The 25,351-nt window shown below is 43.3% G+C and overlaps 1 protein-coding gene across 1 annotated transcript in view; it reads right to left on the reverse strand.

Annotated features, from left to right (window-relative positions):
- LOC124711522 (transient receptor potential channel pyrexia-like) overlaps window positions 1–25,351 on the reverse strand; it is a 239,114-nt gene that overhangs the window by 140,584 nt on the left and 73,179 nt on the right. Inside the window, exons 2-3 of the mRNA XM_047241644.1 lie at window positions 24,059–24,121; window positions 23,738–23,800 (exon numbers count right to left, since the gene is read on the reverse strand). Of these exons, the coding sequence (XP_047097600.1) occupies window positions 23,738–23,800; window positions 24,059–24,121 (126 nt within the window). The remainder of the gene's footprint in view (window positions 1–23,737; window positions 23,801–24,058; window positions 24,122–25,351) is intronic.

Consider the following 25,351-nt stretch of genomic DNA (forward strand, 5'->3'; position numbering starts at 1 on the left):
ATAATTAGTGAAAGACGATACACCTACACTACGGGTACCATATTTTATATTATAACGATGTGGAACGAGTCAGTCGACAGGACTGTATACATATTAGTCAAAGTGGACGGCTACATACTGACCATTGACAAGCTTTACAAGCTGTCGTTATAGTTGTTTTTGCTGTTGTTGTTGTTGTGGTCCTCAGTCCGGGGAATAGTTTGGTGCAGCTCTCTGTGCTACTCCATGCTGTGCAAGCTTCTTCATTTCCGAATAACTACTGCAACTTACATCATTCTAAATATGCTTTTCTACTTATTTCTTTGTCTCCCTATATGATTTTTTCCAGCTCCGTCTCCTCCGTTCGCCCTCACCGCCCCCCCCCCCCCACACGCACACTTCCCTCTAACACAAAACTGGTGATCCCCTGATATCTCAGAATGTGTCCTATTAAAAGAGCCCTTCTTGTAGTCAGTTTTGGCCACATATTTCTTTGCTCCCCAATTCTGTTCAGTACACTCTTAGTCCATGTTTCACTTCCATACATGACTACACTCCATACAAATCCTTTCAGAGAAGACTTCTATCAGTTTAGACACATATGTTTCAAGGAAATTGAGACTCCATCGGATCAACTTAAATCTATATTTTAGATTGGACCGTGAAAAAATTGGACTACGTAAAAATCTGGACTTTATATGGGCGCTGATGACTGCGCAGTTGAGTGCCCCACAAACCAAACATCATCATCATTAAATCTATATTTGATGTTAACAGATTTCTCTTATTCAGGAACAGTTTTCCTGCCATTCCTAGTCTACATTTTATATCCTTTACTTTTGCCGTTATCAGTTATTTTGCTGCAAAAACAGAAAAACTCATCTACTACATTAGTATCTCGTTACATAATCTAATTCCATCAGCGTCACCTGACTCAATTTGACTACATTCCATTATCCTTGTTTTGTTTCTTTCAAGACACTGTCCACTCTGCTCAACTACTCTCAAAGCCCTTTACTGTCTCTGACGGAATTACAATGTCATCGGCAAACCTCAAGATCTGTAATTCTTCTCCCTGAACTTTAATTCCAATTCCAGATTTTTCTTTGATTTCCGTTACCTATTGCTCAATCTACAAACTGAATAACGTCGGGAATAGGCTGCAACCCTGTCTCACTCCCTCCTCAACCACAGTATTTACAAGTTACCATCTTTTAAATAAAACTTAGTGTATGGAATGGGAGGAGTTCTCCACAAGAAGATTAGTCTACTCAAATTGTTATGAATTATTTATGATTAATTTCACTAGCGAATATAAATACTGTGACAGTGCTGATAAAATACCTAGCTCTGAGAGCAGGTATCTACAAGGTCACTCTGGTGGACGCCACGTTTTATTCTAAATGTTCGTCTTTGTGCAATCAATATTTTCTATCTAAGTGATGAGTTACAGCAGATATTAATCCGTGTTATTGAGTAGAAATTTGCAGAGTATGTTACAAGGTTGATTCGTTTGTTTCAAAGACTAGCAATCATGCGAGGAGCAAAAGTATCTGAAGTTAATTGTTTGGCCAGTTCAGAAATATGTTTCTTCCAGTTCAGTCTTTCCTCAGTACGTTCACTCAAAAATTTGGAACATACTGTCCTGTTTACTGACTCCTGTTCATCTGCTGCATCAATTGTTGGTATGGCTATTGTGTGCGGAATTAAATATAGTGTATTTTCTCAAAGTTAAAGGAGAGTCCATTTTCAGAGAACCACTTAATACTCCTTTGAGAAATATACTTAACAATTGCTTTCTCTTTGACGAGGTTTGTTACAACACTAGTACCCTCTGAAGAAAGTATCAATTCTGACTGATAAAAGTTAATTGTCAGATCATTCACATATGTATGGAATGGGACTGGAGCCAAAATTGAACCCTGTGCAACTTCTTTAATCGTTTCTCCCCACTCACTAAAATACTATCTCTTTCCAATATTTTCTGAATTATTCAGCACTTTTTTGCGTTCTACTCGTTACGAGCATCCCATTCGCTGTGATGCTCTCCACACAGGCGCTGAAGCCGTTCTGCCTAAATTGAAAGCAATCCAGAGTGAAATAGAACCTTTAGACACCTACTGAAGTCATAAAAAATCAATCTTTGATTATGAACAACAGTTACTGGATGTTTTGAAGCAGAAAAATGAAAATTGAAGTAAACAAAAATTTTCATTAATTATAGTGAAACAGTATTTATTTTGTTGGCCAAAAAATGTTTTGCTAAGGTCCAAATTTTAAATGGAATGAAAAATCACATTTAACGTGTCAACTGTATTCAAGCTCTCGTCTCTCTCTCTCTCTCTCTCTCTATATATATATATATATATATATATATATATATATATATATATATATATAGCAGTTAACTCCATTACAAAATTGACGATTCCCTGATGCTTCAGGGTATGTTCCATCAACTGATCTGAACTTTTAGTTAGGTTTTGCCACAAATTTGTTTTCTTTTTTTTCTAGTTCAACTCAGTATGTCATTAATTATTCAACATACCTATCTACTCTTCAGTATTCTTCTGTAGCACCACGTCTCAAAAGCTTCTATTCTCTTCTTACCGGAACTGTTCATTTTCCACGTTTTATTTCCGTACACCCCACATAAATAACTTCAGAAAAGACATGCTAAAACTTAACTTTATAGTCGATGAAAACACAGCTCTTTCTTCCAGAATTTTTTTATTGTCAGTCTGCAGTTTATGTCCCCTCTGCTTCGGCCATTATCTGTTACTTTGCAACCTAAATAATGAAAGTCACTACTACTTTTACCTGATCTAATTCCCTCAGTAACCCCTGACTTAGTTCGACTACATTCCATCACCCCCGTTTTACCTTTGGTGTTCGTCTAATGACCTCAAGAAACTACCCATAAGTATAAAGTGTCCTTTCTCTCTGACAGAATTACACCACTCTCTTCGATCTGTAATTATATTTCCAGATGTCTCCTTGGGTACCTTCATTGTTACCTCAATGTATAGATTCAAGAAAACTGGGGAGAGGCTGCAACACTGCCCGCCTTCCTTTTCAACCACTACTTCATTTTTATGTTTTTCAACTCTAATAACAGCAGTCTAGTAACCTTTCGCTCCTCGTTCCTCATATTTTATCCCAGCTAACGCGGAAGAAGGCGCCAAATGGCATTTTCGCTGCCCTATTAAACGCCGCAGTGCTAGCTTAACGTGAAAGTGAAGCGCAAAGGAGTGCGGTCTGGCAGGTTGCCGGTCAGTGGGATTGCAGGCGTTGCAGGCAAATTTCGTCAGCTTTGCATTGTAGAAATCAAGGTTACGCTCTGGTTCTGGGCTCTTTACAGATGAAAAATGTTATCTTGCTCATTACCTGTCACGCCGGTGCTCTCCTCTTCTCCCTCCCTCCATATTGGACCTTTAGTGTTTACAAAATCTACTACATACTGCATATGTTCCACAGGCTAATTAGTTAGTTTCATAGTCTATGGATCATTTTGACCGATAAAGTGTAATGATGTGGAACGAGTCATTTTACATTCACATCGCAAATTAATTTTTACATATGTTTAAATTCTGAATATTTCCTCCAAGTTTTTTTCCAAAAAAGAAAAAAATGATATACAGAATTGTAGAGTCGCCAAGGAGAAACTGTGTCACATTGTTTTCAAACTTTATATTTCTGTCTGTGACAACAATCCAATAGTGTCTCAGTTTCGGTTTAAGAGATCGGCGGTAGTCCTTGCTCCAAATATCACGACTTTCGTAGGACTATTAGGACCAACGTTCAATAACGTTCAATGATATTTCACACAGTCAAATTGGAACTCGCGATGTATTTTGAATGCACTTATTTAAAAAAAAGTTTTATTGTATTTGATAGACATATTACATTTATCAAACAACTTAGGGGAATTCAGCCGGGTAATATTTACAGGGAGCCCCGATATTTAATCGGGAGTACACCTCGTCCTTGTCAAGGCACAAACTGCAACAGACAGGCGATGTACAGGCAAATTTAAAACCTCGGTTCTTGGAGTAATTTAGGAAAGGTAACACACACACACACACACACACACACACTAAATACTAGTGCTACCAAAGATGACCAGAGTCAGAGGTATCGATAGTGAAAGCCGACGAACTAGCAAGTGAGGTAACATTGACTCTGTCTCTCTGCGTTTTGACAAGAGAGAGAGCAGGATTCCAAGCAGATTTTAAACAAAAACCTCCATCCTCGTTTACAAGTTTTCTCGCTAATTTAATCTCAACAGCCTCCTTAATAACACTGTCCCAATAGCTGGACATGCATGCCAATATCTCGGTATTGTTATATAACATAAGGTGAGCAGTATCCAAACAATGTTCGGCAACAGCAGATCTACGTGGCTGCTGTAATCACACGTGTGCCGTTTATACTCAGAACATCGCTCCTCCACGGTCCTGATAGTCTGACCAATATATGCCATGCCCCAGCTACAAGCAATGCGATATACACCCGCCTTACACAAACCAAGATCATACTTAACAGAACCCAAAAGCACTCATTTTCGTTGGAGGTCGGAAAACAGTTTTTACATCGTATTTCTGTAAAATACGACCGATCTTGTTGGAAATGTTTCCTACGTAAGGTAAAAAGACTTACGCTCTCTCAAAGTTGGTCCTGACATTGTTATTTTACCTGCGGACAAGGGCAATGCCACCGTTGTTTTAAAGTTTAAACTAACAAGATTACGTACAAAAGATGCATCGTTTATTATCTGACTCAGCGTATCACAGAATCGGTGCTGACCCCACGAAAAGTGTTGAGAGAAAGACCAACACCCTTCCGAAGAAAAGTGGTTTGTCACAGGACACTATCAAGAGTCTTAACACCTATAGCGCAGATCTCCCTCGGTTATATGGCCTCCCGAAGGTACACAAGGAAGAGGTTCCTTTCCGTCCTATAGTGAGCAATATCGGCGCTCCGACATATCGTGTAGCCAAGCATCTTGCTTGTCTTTTAAGTCCACAAATTGTTTGGTGTGAACATCATACCAGGAACTCAGCGGTCGCTGTAAATATTACCTGGCTGAATTCCCGTAAGGTGTTTGAAAATCGTATACGCCAGGAGAAACTCAGGTCCCACATATTCCATTTAACCCCCTGGACTCTAACGTAGCATCATCAGAATTAAAAATTCCTTATCAGTTACGCAATTAATACATCATGTCGTCCTCAGGCACTCATTAGGATCACTTATATTTACGGTCTAGTAGTTTGTAAGGAAAATACAGGAATAACCTGTGTTCGGAGAGTATAATCTTGAATGGGAGGTACTTTTATACCAATCTGACTGCACATAATCTCAAACTGCAAAATAAGTGGCCTACAGAAAATACATTGTAGCGCCAAACCATTACGACTATTAGAGGGAAATCATTTTCGTGCAGAGAATGTTTTTGTTTTTGAAATAAACATCTTATTTTAAGGTTCTACTATCAGCTTATTTCACCCCTTGGGCATTCTCGAGCTACCTCTAAGACAGTGAGAAACTGTAGTTACTTAACATCTTGCCTTCCACACATCTGTGTGGAGGAAGTTCCATCTAATAGTGACGTTATGATCATTGTGGTAACGGGCACAACTCTCTCAGACGTGAATTCTGTATGCGTAATGAGAAAAATGCAACCCCTGTCGAGTTTTGTCACTGTGCTAACGTACACCACATTAAAAAAGGTTACTTTCATATTTCAAATAAAACTACATATGCCGTGGTCACCATCTAGCAATCAAATGCATTCGTTAAGTAGCTCATACTTAGTGGTAAGGGGTGATCTGTAACTATTCAAGCTGAACAAAGACAACTCGTCAGCCAATATCGCATTCGTAAAACCTTCATCCATAATGGCCGGTTTCGCTAAACAGAGTTACCATATAAAATTATCAGATGATGATATCTCTACTTAGGGAATCCAGTCATCGTAAAAAAAAAAAAAGGATTTGCAAATGCAATCTTGACTGAGAAGTTGTCTTTTCAAATAAAATGCCGTGACTGAAAGATGTTGACATGCCATGAGAAGTTTTATTTGAAATGTGAAACTAACGTTTTTAATGTGGCATACGCCATCACAGTGACAAAATCCACACAAGCGTTGCGTTTTTCTCATTTTGCATGTGGAATTCATATTCACATCTCTCTCGTTGTGCACGTTACCACCATTACGATAACGCCGCCATAAAATGGAGCTTCCTCCTCACGAAGAAGTGGAAAGTAAGATGTTCTGAGACTACAGTGTTTCACTGTGACAGAGGTAGCTTGAAACTGCCCCAGGGAACGAAATCAGCTGATAGCAAAAGCTTGAAATAAAGCGTTTATTTCAAAATCAAAAACAGCTTATAGAAAAGCTTTGTACCTTTTGCTTGCCTACCTGTCGACGACGGAGTGCATTTGCCTTTCGATGAGTCGTCTCCTTTACTCTTAAATAATTCTTAGCTACAAATTAACAATTTTCGGATTTTTTTCCTCTATTTGCGCTGTAACCTCCCGTACTGCTAAATTTCATAAAGCTAGGTCATCAGCAACTGCCCTGTAGGTTTTGGAGAGTGAGTTCGCAACTATCAAAATATGTAGTGTAAATTCTCGTGTCTTTTGACTGTATTTACTTAAAAGCTTCGATGTTTCACAGTGCCAAGTGACCGTAAATCTAAGTATGTCAAATAAATTTGAACTTGATGCATTTGCGCGTTCCTGGTAAAAAAAGGGTTTCTAACAGTCGACAAACAGACAGAGGCACAACTAAATTATCCTGTAAGGGTCCCGTTTTCACTGATTCTGATACAGAACGCTAAAAAGTATGTAAACTGTTTACTATTCCAAAGGTAATCGCCATAGCTATTAATGCATTTTTCCCATTGTGACACAAGACGGTCAACGCTTTCATGGAAAAGTATTAGCGGTTGACTCCGGTACCATGAATGTATCTAGGCGTGCACCTTTTCTTCCGAAGAAAATCGACCCCCACCAATGACTTTCTTCAGGACTCCAAAAATATGGAAATCGCATGAAGAGAGATCGAGATTGTATGGAGGATACGTAAGGGCTTAGCAATAAGTTGCTGCAGCGTAGTCGAAACAACCTTGGCAACATGTGGCCCCACAAAGCATTGACCATCTCGTCTTACAATGGGATAAACGTGTTATCAGTTATGACGATTACTTTTGGAATAATAGAAAGTTTACGTGCTTTTTCACCATTGTCACATTTTCATTTGACTACTCCATATATATAATCAGAGCAGAGACTAGTGGCGAATCACTCTAGTGACAATACTGATCGCCAATGGAGAATTCCACTGGCATAAGCGTCTTGAACACAGAGCACATCGTTATTGCCCGGCGTCTGGGCTCGAGTATCACGGAAACTGCGTAACTGGTCGGCTGTTCGCGAGCCATTCCCGTGAAAATCTACAACAAGTGATTGCTGGACAGTGAAACCACGGGAAGGCGACAGTGTGTTGGATGACCACGCTTCTTCACAGAATGTGACTTGTCCGCTCTGCAGGGCAACACAGGAACGATCTGCGGCAGATCTGACGACAAAGTACAACGTTGGTGCCGGCTCAAGTGTTTCGGAGCAGCCTATCAGCGCTCATTGTTGAATACGGGCTTCACAAAGACGACCTTTCCGTGTTCCCATGTTAACACAACGACATCGTCTGTTCGATTAGAACTTCATGTAGGCCGTTGTTCAGGTGTCTCGGGATTGTAAATATGCCATCTTTGCTCATAGACTACTGGAAAAAATACAACATACTCAATGACTGTTCTCAGTGGTACTAGGGTATAACTTGTACATAAAGGGCGATTTTAGTGTTAGCGATTGATCTGTCGCGGTCATCGGCGATCAGTTGTGAAACCTCTACTTTGACCATGCACGCAGTCATTGTGCTGCGTTTAGAGGTGAATAACGTTTGCAAAGTTCACTATAGGGTACAACCATTCCCCACTCCTACTGAGCAGCTTCAGCCATTTGAACGTGGCATTGTAGGCCTGCAGGAAGCTATATCGACGGATTGCTGCACACACGAGGTGCGACAATAAAGTAATGAGACTGATTTTCTTTGCAAGATGTGGCAACCTTGAAGGCTTGCGTAGGCACAATATCTTTGACGTTGGTCTTTAAGCTGCTTCTAGTCCAAGCGGCACATCGATGCAACTGCTCAGTCGTGAGTTGTGCAGTAATAAGTTAGAATGTGTTTGTGTCTCTCGTCACGAAAATGGAACCGCATAATATATCGCAACGGTATGCCATTTCTTTTTGCGTTAAATTGGGTGAAAACGCTACGACAACTAACGGTAAGCTTCAGAAGGCTTTTGGAGAGGAGGTTACGTCAAGAGCTCAAGTTTTTCATTGGAATAAAATGTTTAGTGAAGGCAGAACGAATGTTGAAGACGAATACCGCAGTGGACGACCACCAACCTCACGGACGGATGTCAACTTGGTCAGGATGCGTGAACTCGTACGATCTGATCGAAGATTTTCCGTGAAAATGATTGCAGAAGAACTGAACATCAATCAAGAAACGGTTCTTCTAATAATAACTGAAGACATTGGTGTGATTCTGCATCACGATAATGCGCCATCCCATACTGCTCTGTCAGTACAGCAATTTTTAACCTCAAAACAAATTTCATTACTACCACAGCCACCTTATTCACCAGATATCGCTCCGTGCGACTTTTTTCGATTTCCAAGAGTCAAAACGGCGGTCAAGGGACACAATTTTCAAACAGCACAAGATGTCCAAAAAGCTGTGACGAGGGTCTTGGAGGATATTACAGAAGATGAGTTCCAGAAATGTTACCATCAATGGCAGAAGCTCTGGAAAAAGTGTGTGCAATCAGAAGGGAACTACTTTGAAGGAGACAACACAAAACTTGACTAAAACGGTAAGCAACTTTTTTTTCACATCAGTCTCATTACTTCATTGTCGCACATCGTATAGGGCACAAATTTACCGTTTATGTATCACAGCTTTCAGCAGAGGTCTGTGGAAGATTCCCACATCTGTAGATCAGGTTCTGGATGTCAGCGTGGTACAGGTTCTGCGAGCAGCGTTGTCCAACTGAACATCATCCGGGGCGAAATCCGGACACATGTTGCAGCTACTGCGTCATCATCGAGCAGGATTAAGATCACGTGTGTCTCTGGTCAGGCAACCACATACACCACGACACCACCAGACATGGCTACTCTGGTATAGTGAACGGACTGACTGGAGAGTGTGATGGCACTCTGTTTTCTTCAGTGGTGAGAAGAGTTTCTGTCTGTATGCGACTGAGGGACGTGAGCACGGCCGGCCGGGGTGGCCGAGCGGTTATAGGCGCGACCGCTACGGTCGCAGGTTTGAACCCTGCCTCGGGCATGGGTGTGTGTGATGTCCTTGATTTGTTAGGTTTAAGTAGTTCTAAGTTCTAGGGGACAGATGGCCTCAGAAGTTAAGTCCCATAGTGCTCAGCCATTTGAACCATTTGACGTACGCACATATGGCATGGGCCTCATGAGCTGTCTATTCCAGAGTGCATTTGCCCGCGACGCACAGGTGCCACCCAGGATTCATAGCGTGGAGGATCATCAATTACAACTCATGATCACTGTTGATTTTTCTGCGTGGTAAAGTACTCAGTGCCCGCTACATTACACAGGCTGCTATCATTGCGCTACTGCCATTTCTTCGGCAGGACAATGCATATACATATACAAATTTTTAATTAAGATTTTGGAAACTATATATCGACTCGTCCCACGACCAACGTTCTCGGTGTTCAACTGCTACACTGGCCAGCAAAGTCACCAAATACCCCGCCAATTGAACACGTATGGGATATGATGAACCGGGAATTGACTCGTTCTCCAGGGCCTCCAATGACCATTGCCGAATATGCAAGAAAAGGTGCAACATATATGGAACAGTCTGTCACAGGAAGCAACTGCGCATCTTTTTGATTGCCTTGCCGCCAGAGAAGGGTTAACTGTGTGCTCATGCGACTGTTTGGGCACCCTTTAATGGGCATGGGTATTTCATTTGGTCTGAATTTTTTATCACATGCACCTACAATGATAAACCACGTGTCATTTCACTTAACAATAAAAAGGCCTTGTCTTTGTTACATTTCTTTCGGCAGTGTATATTCTGTCATTAGATTTTTTCATTGGCAAAAATTACTCGCTGCGAAGAAACTGCAAATTCATTCAGTGGAAACTAGATGGAAAAAGAATATACAGGTGCACTATTTAGCGAGTTTCATTTACAATAAGCTTCCAGCAAAACTGAAATAAAGTGACTGAAAAAAAAAATATTGAAATCAATGTTGGAAGATTTTCTTGTGACCCACTCCCTCCATTCTGTGAAAGAGTTCCCCGCAGTAGCTGATAATTTTTCTCTTCTATGTATTACTTATTATTAATTTTTAATTAGCATTTGGTATACGCGTACAATGTATCAACTCTATGTATACAGACTGGAGTGGCGAGTGAAAATTTGTACTAGACGCGGTTCTCCTGCCTACTAGGCAGGTGCGTTAGCCACTAAGCCATACTCGCACAGCGGTTCACACAACTACACGAATTCCCTTGACAACATTCCTCCTCGATCCAAATTCTGACTGCCGCCCCAGTTTACTTTAAACTGTCCCTTACGCACGAACAAATTGCCGATGCTCTCGTTGTTTTGGAATACCACCTCAGCATCGAACGTAAATGGGGGATCCAGCCTGAAACCCAGGTGCAAGTAATTATACACTATGTGATCAAAAGTAACCGAACACCTGGCTGAAAATGATTTACAAGTTGGTGGCGCCCTCCATCGGTAATACTGGAATCCAGTATGGTATTGGCCCACCCTTAGCCTTGATGAGAGATTCCACTCTCGCAGGTGCTGGCAGGTTTCTTGGGAAATGGCAGCCCATTCTTCACGGAGTGCTGCCCTCAGCCACAGGCCGTGCATTATGAATATGATGTGCTCCATCGTGTTGAAAGATGCAATCGCCATCCCCGAATTGCTCTTCAACAGTGGGAAGCAAGAAGGTAGGCCAGTGCTGTGAGAGTACCACGCAAAACAACAAGGGGTGCAAGTGCCCTCCAAGAAAAACACGACCGCACCATAACATCACCACCTCCGAATTGTACTGTTGCCACTACACACAGTGGTAGATGACGTTTACCGGGCATTCGCCATACCCACATCCTGCCATCGGATCGCCACATTATGTACCGTGATTCGTTACTCCACACAACGTTTTCCCACTGTTCAATTGTCCAGTTTTTACGCTCTTTATAAAAAAAAAGCGAGGCGTCGTTTGGCATTTACTGGCGTGATGTATAGCTTATGAGCAGCCTCTCGACCATGAAATCCAAGTTTTCTTACCTCCCAGCTAACTGCCGTAGTACTTGCAGTGGATCCTGATACAGTTTGTAATTCCTCTCTGATGGTCTGGATAGATTTCTACCTATTACACATTACGACCCTCCTCAACTGTCAGTGGTCTCTGTCAGTCAACAGACGAGGTCGGCCTGTACGCTTTTGAGCTGTATGTGTCCCTTCAAATTTCCACTTCACTATCACATCGGAAGCAATGGGCCTCGGAATGTTTAGGAGTGTGGAAATATTGCGTACAGACGTATGACACAAGTGACACCCAATCACTTGACCACGTCCGAAGTCCGTGAGTTCCGCGGAGCGCCCCATTCTGCTCTCCCACGATGTCTAATGACTACTGATGTCGCTGATACGCAGTACCTGGCAGTAGATGGCTGCACAGTGCACCTAAATGAAAACCATACGTTTTGGGGAGTGTCCGGGTACTTTTGATCAAAAAGTCTACAAATGAAATTACACCATTTCAGAGACTTTACCGCTCTTATACAGATACGATTTTATGTATACAGACTGAAGCTGAGAGTACTAAGACCGGAAATTGAACCAGGGTTTCCCCGCTTACTAGGCAGTGAGAATATGGACTTAGGAGGCAGGCGTGTCAGGGTAATCGGTGCAGTTGTGTGAACCGCTGTGCCAGGGTAGGCTAGTGTCTAATGCAACTGCCTAATAAGCAGGAAACCCGGGTTCAGTTCCCATCCTTGGTATAAATAATCACTAGGCGATTCAGTTGATATACATAAAATCATATCTGTGCCAGACTAGTGAAATCTCACAATCAAATAGATCTGGGTCACATGGTCCCACGGAACTTGTAGACATATAATAAATAAATAAATAATTAAAACGAGAGCATAGAGACTGGATCTTTTATCATTGGAAACGTATCGACAGACACGATGAGCACTTTTCTTATTAAACCAAGTCGATGTGTTAAGTTCGGCTCGCAAAATTTAGTTGAATTCGAAGGTGTTCTCGCAGGTGTTGTTGTCTAGTACCAGTGGAAATTGTGTAAACAACAGTGTTCTGTGCACTAGTGCTTTTTTTCTGTGCTCCGCCAGTATCTTCGAGAAAATGGTAAACAGAAGAGTCAACAGCAGCGCGTCCAGCAGCGGGGAAGCAGCAGGTGCGGCGGATCTGCTCTTGGCGGAAGGTGTGGCCGCGGCTCCCGGTATAGCGGAGCTGGTCCGCTCTGAGGTAAACGCTGCGCTTCGCGATAAAAACAATCTGAATCTGATAGCAGGTACTATATCAGATACCGTAACGGCAGCAGTATTGGCCAAAATGCGTGAAACTGTTGAGGCCAATACTGCCGATATTACAGCACTAAAAAAGTCTGTGTCCGAATACGAGAAAAAGGCACGAGAGTTGGAAGTGAAACTATCTGCCGCAACAGACGAACTAGAACAGTACCAAAGGCGAAATAGTCTACGACTGTTTGGAGTAGCAGAAAATAAGGAAGAAGACACAGACAACCTGCTTATACAGGTTGCGCGTGAAAAATTAGGCGTTGAAGTGACTAAGGCAGACATTGACAGGAGCCATCGGGTGGGACGAAAACTACCAGGTGCTACCAAACCTCGTCCAATAATAATTAAATTTGTCTCATACCGAAAAAGGGCAGAGATCTTTACCCAGAAGAAGAAGTTAGCAAGGACAGGGCTTACAATAAGGGAAGATCTGACACACGAACGGCTAAAGATTTTAAACAGTGCCATATCCCATTTCGGTCTTCAGAATGTGTGGACTCAGGATGGTAGAGTAATCATTAAGACAGCAGCTGGAAAGAACACAGTCACACATATGACAGAACTGAATAATATTAAGTGTAGCTACTCGAGCCAAAAGTGCAAACTTAATACCATTTGCAAATTGTAGCAGCCCTATACTCAGATATATTGTCTTATAATCGTATTAACTTTTTAATTATACCCATATTTGTACCTTCAACTAATTGTTTTTGTAACTGCATTAACTTTTTACTATTTTTTGTACCTGCAGCTCTAACCTTAACTTAATTTTAGTTACTGCTAATACTTTTTTCATTTTGTCAGTTTATTCTCTTCCATTCTGTAATAGTTCTATTGCAATTATTAGTCTCTCCTTTAGTTTATTAATCACCCATCTCTTCGGTTTAAATTGTTCATAACAAAAATCATTATCAGTATCACTTTAGCAAATTTCAGTCTAATTGTAGCTTCCTACGATAATCACTGCCAGTATCACTTTAGTAAATTTCTATTTAATTCTAGCTTTCTACGATAATCTATCAATTATTAAGCTTACTTCTCTCTGCTGGCAGCATCAGCCTCTTAAATCACCCCCCTTTCCCTTATTTCCACCCTAAGCTGTTTCAAATACGCTAATTACATTTCTCCTCTTACGACATAGGATACACAGTGACACACAGCCGTCACTATTTTGGTCATATTCTCCTTGCACCGAATACCGCTAATCCATTTTCTATACTACTGCAACCTCAGGAAATCTCTTGCAGTCGCCTTTCTTTCGGCACTCGCGGAGTCACAAACAAGGCGCGCAAAATCTCGGACACCCCTGTGTTATGTCACTTGGCGGAAGCAACGGCCAGTGCCCCTCGCGGCAGGTAGTGCCTAACAAAGGGACAAACCAGTCTGCCACCCTACTCCAGGCTGCTCGGCGGAACACGTCAGAGCTTTTAGTAGCCCACTGCAACATCCAGTCTTTACCTGCACATTACGAAGAACTTAGCCTCCTCTTCAACCAACTAATCTACCGCGTAATCTTCTTATCCGAAACGTGGTTAAAACCACACATATCCTCTGCATCTATTCATCTCCCAGGGAACACATTTCTTAGGGCAGACAGATCAAAAAAGCGAGGTGGCGGGGTCGGCGCGTATATACGAATAGATCTCAAAGCGAAAGTCTTATGTACGGCAAACCCTGCTGAAGAAAAAGAGACTGAATTCATGTTCATTGAAATAAATGTACAAAGTCGGAAGTTCTTGACTGGCGTCGTGTACAAGCCGCCAAAAATAAGCTCAATGAGTTCCTTTCAGTCGGAATTACATTCACTTCTGTGTCAATACGAACATGTCATCGTAATGGGTGACTTGAACATAGACCTACTAAGAGACACTCCCTCCGCAATAAACCTAAGAAGACTGTTTAGTTGCAATAGCATGAACATTCTTCCATTACAACCTACATACCATATGGCGCACAGCCATACTCTTATAGATGTAATCGCAACGAAACAGACTGAAAGAGTAAGAGATGTTGGTCAAACATCGGCCCCTGGCCTCTCAGCACATGATGTAATATTCCTGGCCTACTCTGTGCAGCCCCCAAGGATCAAATCGCGTTACATAACTTGTAGGAACATGAAACGTATTGGCCTTGACGCTCTAACAGCCGATTGCTCAGAAATCTCGTGGCATCAAATAATCAGAGAACCTACAATCGACGGCAAAATTAATGAACTTGGTGATAAACTCACTGCCCTCTATGACAAACATGCACCTGTACGCACAATCCGTGTAAGAAAATCTCCTGCTCCATGGCTGGCAGCTGAATTACGTCAAATTATGACTAATAGGGATGCTGCCCACAGGCGTTTCAAGGCAGATCCGAAACCCGAGCGTTTCGAAGAATAGAGAAAGCTACGGAAAAGAGTTAAACAATGCATTCGCAATGCTAAAATCAGGCACGCTCGCTCCCTTGTATGCAGCGATCTGACGCCCACGACTATGGAAGAATCTCCGTAGCTTGTGGGTCGGAAAGGCAAAATTGGAAACTACTTTTCATGTGTCAGCTAACGAATTACATGAATTCTTCTCTGCACCTCTGAATACCCACACGGCTGATAATTACCGTCCACAAGAATCCCCAAACAGGATAACTAACAACGATACCTTCCATCTAAAATATGTAACAATAAATACGGCAAGAAATGCAATAATGAGAGTCTCTTCTGATGCAATAGGCAACGACAGTATCGGTATAACCATGATTAAGAATGTTGCCGATATCTTAGTACCTGTCTTAATTGACATATTTAATTATTCCCTCGTGAACGGAATATACCCAACTGCATGGAAAAGAAGCATAATTCGACCCATCCCTAAGATCGAAAACCCGCAACTGCCCAGTGATTACCGACCAATTAGCATACTGCCTGCTGTTTCCAAAGCACTTTAATATATTGTTCATGACCAAATCACTGAACACCTGCATGGATTCAGCCTATATGACAAATTTCAATCCAGTTACCGTAAACATCACAGCACAAACACTGCTCTCATTGAAGTAACTGATGACCTGAAATATGCCATCGACAATCGAAAGGCAACAATATTGACGCTACTTGACTTCAGCAAAGCTTTTGACACTGTTAATTTTGACATATTGCTCAGAAAAATGCAACAGCTTAATTTCTCAGATAGTGCAATGAGATGGTTTGAAAGCTACTTAAAAGACAGACAGCAATGTGTTGTCTGCGTAAATGAAAAATCTTCCTGGAAACATGTTTCCTCAGGAGTGCCACAAGGATCGGTCTTAGGACCACTTTTGTTTTCTTTATATGTCAACGATATTTCGTCGGTTCTGTCCTCCTGTAAATATCATTTCTATGCCGACGACCTCCAGCTCTACCTAAGCGTCAGACCTGAAGATGTAAACACTGCAATCGCTCAGATGAATGATGATCTGTCTTCAGTAGTGACATGGGCGAAAAACCTGGGGCTTAAACTAAATGCAAAAAAGATGCAAGTAATCTTAATAGCCCATCAGAAATTAATAAGTTCAGATTTCCGCGAACGGCTACCTCCTATTCTGCTCGGCGGCACTTCAATACCATATCAGAAAACAGTTAAGAACTTGGGTGCAACTTTGGATGAGCATCTCATCTGGGCGGAGAATACACTCGCAGTGTGCCGAAAGACGTCTGCTTGTCTCTATGCTCTCAAAAAGTTTCGGAACATATTTCCACAGGACTTGAAACGCCAGCTCGTGCAAGCACTCGTTCTACCGAACCTCCACTATTGTGATGTAATTCAACAAGGCATGAGTAGTGAAAACAAAAGACGGTTAGAACTAACCATGAATGCCTGTGTGCGTTACCTGCAACATTCGCCGATACGATCATGTTAGTGCTTCATACTCCGAGGTAGGGTGGCTGCGGCCGGACAGATTGCGTGACTACCACACTCTATGTCTACTTCACCGACTCCTCGTCGCGCAAGCACCCCAGTACCTTGCTTCAGAGATTAAAAACCTGTCATACCATCATAATCGCAACGCGAGGTCACTCTTATTTGGTATCCTAACTGTGCCCACTCACAAAACAAAAACGTTTGCAAACTCCTTCTCAGTGGCCGCTGTCCGCCTCTGGAACAAACTGCCCCTTACCTTGCGCAAAATTCAATCTCCTGCTGCTTTTAAGGAGAAGTTGAAGCATTTCCTACTATCATCCTCATAACGTTCTCCACAAAATTAATGTACAAGGCCAGTCCTCTCATCTGTCAAATAGCAAAGCTAGCGTCTCCTATCTCGCTCCTGAGACGCCTTCCTCTCCATTATCTCTCCATCTCTATTAGCCACGCAATTTTCTTTTCCTTTATATTTCCTTAATTATGTTTCATCATGTCTCTCTATTCTTCTCCTCCCTTCACCATGAGTCTCCCTCATACTCCCTGCTGCTAGCACTCCTATCTAAAATCTGTCTCTTCAATAATGTCTAATTATAACAGTACTTATGATCTACGAATATAAACTCTATATGTATGTATCTTTCCAGGTGTGCCTTTGTAATTGTTTATTTCACTTTTTGTTCTGGATGTAGTTTAACATGCCTACTAAAACATATGAATGTAAAACAAGTAGAATGCCTGGTTAGATGTAAGAGAGGGGCTTATGGCCCTAATCTTGCCAGGTTAAATAAATCAATAAATAAACAATAAATAAATATTTCCGAATACGCCATCATCTTATCGCACGGCAGCTCGAAACATGCACCACGCCACGTGAGGTGAAATTACAAAGGAAAAAAGAGAGAAGAATATTAATATATTAAGACAAGAACAACAACTGTGGAATTTTAATGCACATTACACTTTTTCGATCCACTTTAAAACGTTTCGCGATTTTCTGAAAAGTAATAACTATAAAAATATTCTGAATATATACATTTCAACTGGTGGTCATGGTTATTCATTATGTGCAGCATACATTTCATTATTTCAGTAATACAGAGCTACTATAAATGATTAATTTGTTTCCACACCTCCATGTTTTTGAAATTGTTACGTGTTTACATGTGACTGATGGATGAACAGAACTGTAAACAACCCAAGTTTGCATTTTGCACTCTACTAATGTTCTGTGAGTGCCCCTATGGTCACATGACACACGTACAAGCGCTAGTCATCTTCTTTCCGTACCTTATGTAGCAGCAGCCTGTCAATGGTCATTGCAGCAGCAGTGATGCGCTGTTTGAGCTGTCCCAGTGTTCATGGTAACGGGAGCACTTATGCACGGTCCTTAGTGCACCCAAAAGGAAAAGTTCATAAGGCTTTAGGTCAGGAGGCCTGGGCATCTTCGTAACAGAGCCACATATCATCACCAGTACGCCCAATCAAGCTATGCGGAATTTTGCCGGTTTGGTATCGACAAACATCGATGTTCCATTAAGAAGGTGCTCCGTCTTGCTGGGAGGACAAATTTTCTGACATTCTCAGAATCAGCAGTCAGTTGTGGCAATAACCCAATAGTAACATATCAAGGGAAGAGGTACCCATCACAGTCTTCTCACAGAAGACAAACGGCCCATGCAGCTTCGTCTGTAGCACTGCACAGAAGACATTAACTTTCGGCGAACCTCGTCCACGCGCCAAAACTTCGTAAAAATTTTCAGAGCTCCACGGCCTCATTTTGTGGCGATAAAAATTTCCTGATCCTTGCCTTTCGCGGGAAAGTGCTCTGTCATCAGAGCTACCCATTCACGACTCAGGAATCGTCCCCACAGGGTCAATTCTGCCAGTACCTCGTCTCCTACCTTCCAAACTTCACAGAAGCTCTTCTGTGAACGTTGCTGAACTAGCACTCCGGAGGAAAGGATACTGCGGAGACACGGCTTAGCCACAGCCTGGGGGATGTTTCCAGAATGAAATTTTCACTCTGCAGTTGAGTGTGCGCTTATATGAAACTTCCTGGCAGATTAAAACTGTGGGCCAGACCGAGACTCGAACTCGGGACCTTTGCCTTTGCGGGCAAGGTCCCGAGTTCGGGTCTCGGTCCGGCGCACAGTTTTAAGCCTCCAGGAAGTTTCATATAAGCGTACACTCCTCTGCAGAGTGAAAATTTCATTCTGGAAACTGGAAGGTTGTCTCGTCGCTGTATATCAAACGACGTATATCAAACGCTTCCGCATTGTGATACAAAATTGAAGTCACAGGCCTTAACCTTCCGGTTTTAATCGTCGAACGGCCATGCATAATCTTCCACACAATTTGCTGCGGTATTCCAAGTTTGTAGCTTACGCGGACAGTTGATTTTTTCAACTGCGTACGAAACTTTCCCTCGCCGTCTCCACGGCTGCATCTGCCACATTTGGTCGACCGGCATTTTTCTATTTATACAGACAACCACCGCCCCTAAATTGTTGATAACAACACACAATGCTCTTTTTACATACCGGTTCTTTTCCATAATTCCTTCTGACTGTTGTACTGTTGTAACAGATAAACATCCCGCGTTTTCTAACACCCAAAAACTCTTTTCTTCCTTTGTCCCATTTTCTCAAGACACTGGACTCGTAAGACCAACTTTCGGGCACAGTGCAAATTCAGTGAGTTTACTGTTCTATTTATGCATCAATCATATTTGTATACGAAATACGTAGGGAGCCAACGGCCTTCCGCTGTGGTAACACCGGTTCCCGTCAGGTCACCGAAGTTAAGCGCTATCGGGCTGGGCTAGGACTTGGATGGGTGACCATCCGGTCTGCCGAGTGCTGCTGGCAAGAGGGGGGGGGGGGGGGGGGGGAGTGCACTCAGCCCTTGTGAGGTAAACTATAAGGAGCAACTTGATTGAGAAGTAGCGGCTCCGGTCTCGGAAACTGACATACGTCCGGAAGAGCGGTGTACTGACCACATGCCCCTCCATATCCGAATCCAGTGACGCCTACGAGCTGAGTATGACACGGCGGCCGGTCAGTAGCGTTGGGCCTTCATGGTCTGTTCAGGAGGGGTTCAAATACTGGTCGTTGATTAAAATAATAGGTGACTTATGGAAAAGAAACCGAGCGAGGTGGCGCAGTGATTAACACAGTGTGCTCGCATTCGGGAGGACGACGGTTCAAAGCCCGTCCGGCCATCCTGATTTAGGTTTTCCGTGGTTTTCCTAAATCACTTCAGGCAAATGCCGGTATGGTTCCTTTGAAAGGGCGCCCCTACTAGCGCCTTCCCGCGCACATGTATTGCCTGCTCCCGGCGCGATAAATTTCGACGCCGTCACGCGATTACCATCAGTCGCGCCTTGCAGCAGTGACAGCAGTAGCTACCACCACCTGATGATGTCGAGAAGTTGCAGCGACGAAATATTGTGCGAATTACACAATACGATCTGGCGGCAAACCCGAGAAGTGTATTTGCAACAGATCCGTCTGGAAAGCATGAAAAGTCAGCTCCAGATGTATTTTGGTGACTTCTTCACCACATTCATTACCTAATAGATCTAGGACTGGACACTGCCCTACAAGAAGCATCGGGAAAACACCGCTGTGAAGATACGAACTAGGAACAATATCCTACATAAGCAGTGCGCAACAACCTGAGGTTCCGCTGCTGAAAATCTGCGCACTTCAGCGCTTGGAATAGTTTACTCTGCTGCCGAATATGGTGCTCCTGTATGACTCAAGAGCGCACACATACAAACACTCTACCCACAGCTGAAGAACACAATGAGAATTATCACTGATAAACTAAGATCAACAACCGTCGAATGGCTGACCATATTGAGCCACATTCCGCCCCCCGGTCTTCGACCAAAAGAAGCTCTTCTCCGTGCATTTAAACGCATGCAAGGCAACCCGCAACTCCCTATACACAAAGACGTGGCTATCCTAGAAAGAAACCGTCTTCGATCAAGAAAACCGTCCATGATAACAGCTATGGAAGTGCACACATCTCAGTTAAGTTTAACAGACTCATGGAAGCGGCACTGGACAGAGGCTTGCCCCACACATTGCCAGAACTTGTCCTGCATCAGAAAGAAATTCCCTGCCTACCACCAATCTCGCAGAACGTGGACACCGATCAGTAGAATATGCACGAATGGAGGCAGAATCATGGACTTTCTTCATACATGGGGTAAGACTCCGTCTCCAAAATGTAATTGTGGTGCAGCCAGGCAAACCATACGTCATTGTTACAGAATCTCCCAACAGGGCAAATGTTGGAAATTTCGACGATTTACTGATGGCAATGAATGACACAACTCATTATAATAAATATTTAAATATCTCCCTGTAAATTACACGTGTTATTGCTTTATTGTATTTAATATTGTCTTTAAAAACCATACACACATCAAAAAATGTTTTGCATCACCTCTGTTCCGAGAGTTCCGTAACCTGTGTCCGCAGCTCATGGTCGTGCGGTAGCGTTCTCGCTTCCCACGCACGGGCTCCCGGGTTCGATTCCCGGCGGGGTCAGGGATTTTCTCTGCCTCGTGATGTCCTTAGGTTAGTTAGGTTTAAGTAGTTCTAAGTTCTAGGGCCCTGATGACCATAGATGTTAAGTCCCATAGTGCTCAGAGCCATCTGAACCGTAACCTGTACAGAACATTGGAATAGAGATCAACATAAACATCGTTTTCGCCCTTGTATTGCTGGTGAAAATTACACATTGCATGTTGTACCAGCATACAGCGAGATCTTCAGAGGTTTATGGTCCAGATTGCTGTACACACCAGTACCTCTAATACCCAATAGCACGTCCTCTTGCATTGATCCATGTCTGTATTCGTCGTGCAATACTATCCACAAGTTCAACAAGACACTGTTGGTCCAGGTTGTCCCTGTCCGCAACGGCGATTCCGCTTAGATCCCTCAGAGTGGTTGGTGGGTCACATCATACATAAATAGCGCATTTCAATCTATCCCAGGCATGCTCGATAGCGTTCTGGAGAACATGCTGGCCACTCTAGTCGACCGATGTCGTTATCCTGAAGGAAGTCATTCACAAGATGTGGACGATGGGAGCGCGCATTGTCGTCCATGAAGACGAATACCTCGTCAATATGCTGTCGATATGGTTGCACTATCGGTCGGAGGATGGCATTTATGTATCGTACATCCGTTACGGCGCCTTCCATGACCATCAGCGGCGTACTTCGGCCTCATAGGAAACCTCGACCTTGCTACACTCGCTGGACAGTGCGTCTAAGGCGTGCAGCCGGGTTGCCTCCAAACACGTCTCCAATGATTGTCTGGTTGAAGGCATATGCGACACTCATCGGTGAAAAGAACATGATGCCAATCCTGAGCGGTCTATTCGGCATGTTGTTGGGCCCATCTGTGCCGCGCTGCATGCTGGCAATGATGGACCTTGGCATGGACGTCGGGAGTGAAGTTGCGCATCTTGCAGCCTATTGCGCACAGTTTGAGTCGAACACGACGTCTTGGGGCTGATCGAAAAGCGTTATTCAACATGGTGGCGTCGCTGTCAGGGTCCTTCCAACTCATAATCCGTAGGTAGCGGTCATCCACTGTAGTAGTAGCCTTTGCGCGGCCTGAGCGAGGCATGTCATCGACAGTTCCTGTCTCTCTGTATCTCTGAGATCCCTTCCTGGCACAAAGTCTCAATGCGGACACGATCGAACCGCGGTATTGACCGTCTAGGCATGGTTGAACTACAGACGACACGAGCCGTGTACCTCCTTCCTGGTAAAACGACTGGAACTGATCGGCTGTAGGACCCCCTCCGTCTAATAGGCGCTGCTCATGCATGGTTGTTTACGTCTTTGGGCGGGTTTAGTGACATCTCTGAAGAGTCTAAGGGACTGTTTCTGTGATACAACATTCGCAGTCAACGTCTATCTTCAGGAGTTCTGGGAACTGGGATGATGCAAAACTTTTTTATGTGTGTAAATAAATACTTATTGAAGTGGTTGAGTCAAGCAACACAGTCGTTAAAATTTGAATAGTACAGGATCTGACTCCTACCCAACTTGTAACACCTCCGATTTATGTATCTCGACCCGATCCGGATCTGAATAGCAGCCCAAATAAATATTAATTAATGTGACCGTGTACCTTATGGGGCTGGCAATCGGATTTGACTGCTACGGAGTTGTTACATTCCATTTTGTCCTTCTCAAATGCTGTAATAATGAAATGTCCGGTGACAAGAAGAAACGCCAACACAGCTTCACTAATCAAGGACCTATATTCGTCTCAAAAATACAAAAGGAAGGAGACAGCCACTGCCTTCGTCATACATATTTAATTACGGCTTATCTCAGCACAAGCTTCCTCGCTATTCATTATTGTCACACGCAAATTCATTCACTGCAATCCAACTCTGCAATCCAACACTGCAATCCAACACTGCAATCCAAATGATTCCGGCGCGGTAGACGCGAAACCACAAATATCGGACAGAAATATCACTGATCACTATCGTAATTACACTTCTTCAATTTCCCGTATTATTCTAACACAAAGGGGTTAAACCGCGGCGATGGCCACTCCCTTTGTCGGTAAACCCTTGCATTACAGCAACAGGCCTCCACACGGCTCGGCCCGCAACCTGGAACAGACTGACTCAACTCTACACTCGCTCTTGCAACACGACACACTATCGATTGTTTGCCCCATCTACCTGTGCCGAGTGCAAACTTATAGTAAGGGCTTACGGACCCCTTACAAACTGCAATAATTTATACTTATCAATTTTAAAGCAAGCTGCCGCTAAATATAGCACAGACACTGAAGACACATAACAACATCCTCCATAAGCTGTATGGAACTACCTGAGGATGCTGCGTTTCTCTGCCTTAGGTTTGGTGTACTCAAGTGCTGAGTATTGTACACGTGCCTGGATGAACAGTTCAACATACAAAGCCTGTCAACATTCCATTGAATACTACCATGAACATAATATCTGCCTCCATCAGATCTACCCCAGCTCGTTGAGTTTCACTTTCAACAAATATTATGCCTCCTGATTTGTGCAGATGCACTGCTGTTATGATGGAATTCAGAAGGTCTCCAGAAATCCTAAATTACCTACGCATAGGGACTTGCCACTTTAAAATCTTAAAAGGCAAGTTGAGTTTGTCATACCTGGTGAGGGAACGTCACTCTTCCTCATGTCGCCCTGTAGGGACTTCCCAGCACTGCGCCGATCTGTAAACAGGAATGCAGAGCAGCATATAAGCATGTTGCACAGGAAATTTTCAATGTAGCACTAAAAACGCGAGCAACAATATTGCCGTAGAAGGCAACTGAAACAGATGGCGTTCAATACTAAGCATGGTGTACAGAGCATCAAGCAACTGTTTTCTTTATGCCACAGTTGTCCGAAAGGATACTAGACGAAGATGCTAACGAGCGATTCTTACTGTAATAAATTAGAACAAAAGCCAGAGTGGAGTTGTGTCCTACCTGGTGTGGTGACGTCATTCAGCCTCAGATCGCCCTGTAGGGACTTCCCAGCGCTGCGCCGATCTGCAATCAGAATGCACAGCGGCATGTCAGCATGTTGCACAGGAAACGTGCGATCTAGCACTAAAAGTACGAACAATAGTATCTCGACAGAAGACAACTGAAACAGACGAGGTGTATAGGAACTGGCACGATTTTTTTTTATAAAGAATGGTCTTTCTTTCTTCAAGGAATGTAGGCTAGATTACGCTAACGTAACCTTGCCTAACTTCCCTCTGACAGCCCACCCCCGCTCCCTCCCCCACCCCTAGCGATAGAGATGACTACCAGGGAGCGAACAGGGATACAGCCCATCGTTCAGTAGTTGTGCGCAAGAGAAACATGTGTTGATTATGGTTCACACTTCACCGTAAACCTCTCGTAATTAGCTGTTGTTCTACTTCTATGCCTTCAGTGTTCCGTATCAGTTGTTTACAAGTGACGCTCTGGAACCAGAATGGAATGCGAATTGCTTGAGGTCATTCACGTTATTATGTGTTACGGTGAAGTCAGGGGGCGATGAATCAGACGGTCGTCGTATTTACGAGCATCGGTTGCGTATAAGAGGACATCCACACTGTAACCGTATTTTTTATCAATCGCTTCATTGACACAGCGATTATAAGCGAATGCAATAGTTATTTAAGTCTCCAGAATGAAATTTTCGCACTGTAGCGGTGTGTCTGCTAGTATGAAACTTCCTGGCAGATTAAAATTGTCTTCTGGATCGAGACTCGAATTCGGGACCTTTACCTTTCGCGGGAAAGTGCCCTTACAACGGAATTACCCAAGCACGACTCAAAACCCATCTTCACAGCTTCAGAGTGAAAATTTCCCCCAGGCTGCGGCTGAGCCATGTCTCCGCAATATCCTTCCTTCCAGGAATGCTAGTTCTGCAAGGTTCGCAGGAGACCTTCTTTGAATTCTGGAATGTAGGAGATGAGGTACTGGCTAAACTGAATCTGTGAGTCCCGGGTCGTAAGTCGTGCTTGGGTAGCTCAGTCGGCAGAGCACTTGCCCGCGAAAGGCGAAGGTCCTGAGTCCGAGTCTCGGTCCGGCACACAGTTTTAATCTGCCAGGACGTTTCAGTTATTTAAGTGTCGTGATAGGGTCGCGAGGCTGAATTGATGTGGTTTGACAGTTTTGGGGTAGAAACAGACGTAGTCAATACACAGTTTACGAGAAAATGTGCTTTATTTAATCAAGGATGAATCTGAAATGTGCGAGTGCGGTCTTTCGCGACCGTCTACGAAC

This window comes from Schistocerca piceifrons, chromosome 8 (genome assembly GCF_021461385.2).
Source record: "Schistocerca piceifrons isolate TAMUIC-IGC-003096 chromosome 8, iqSchPice1.1, whole genome shotgun sequence".
Lineage (NCBI taxonomy): Eukaryota > Metazoa > Arthropoda > Insecta > Orthoptera > Acrididae > Schistocerca > Schistocerca piceifrons.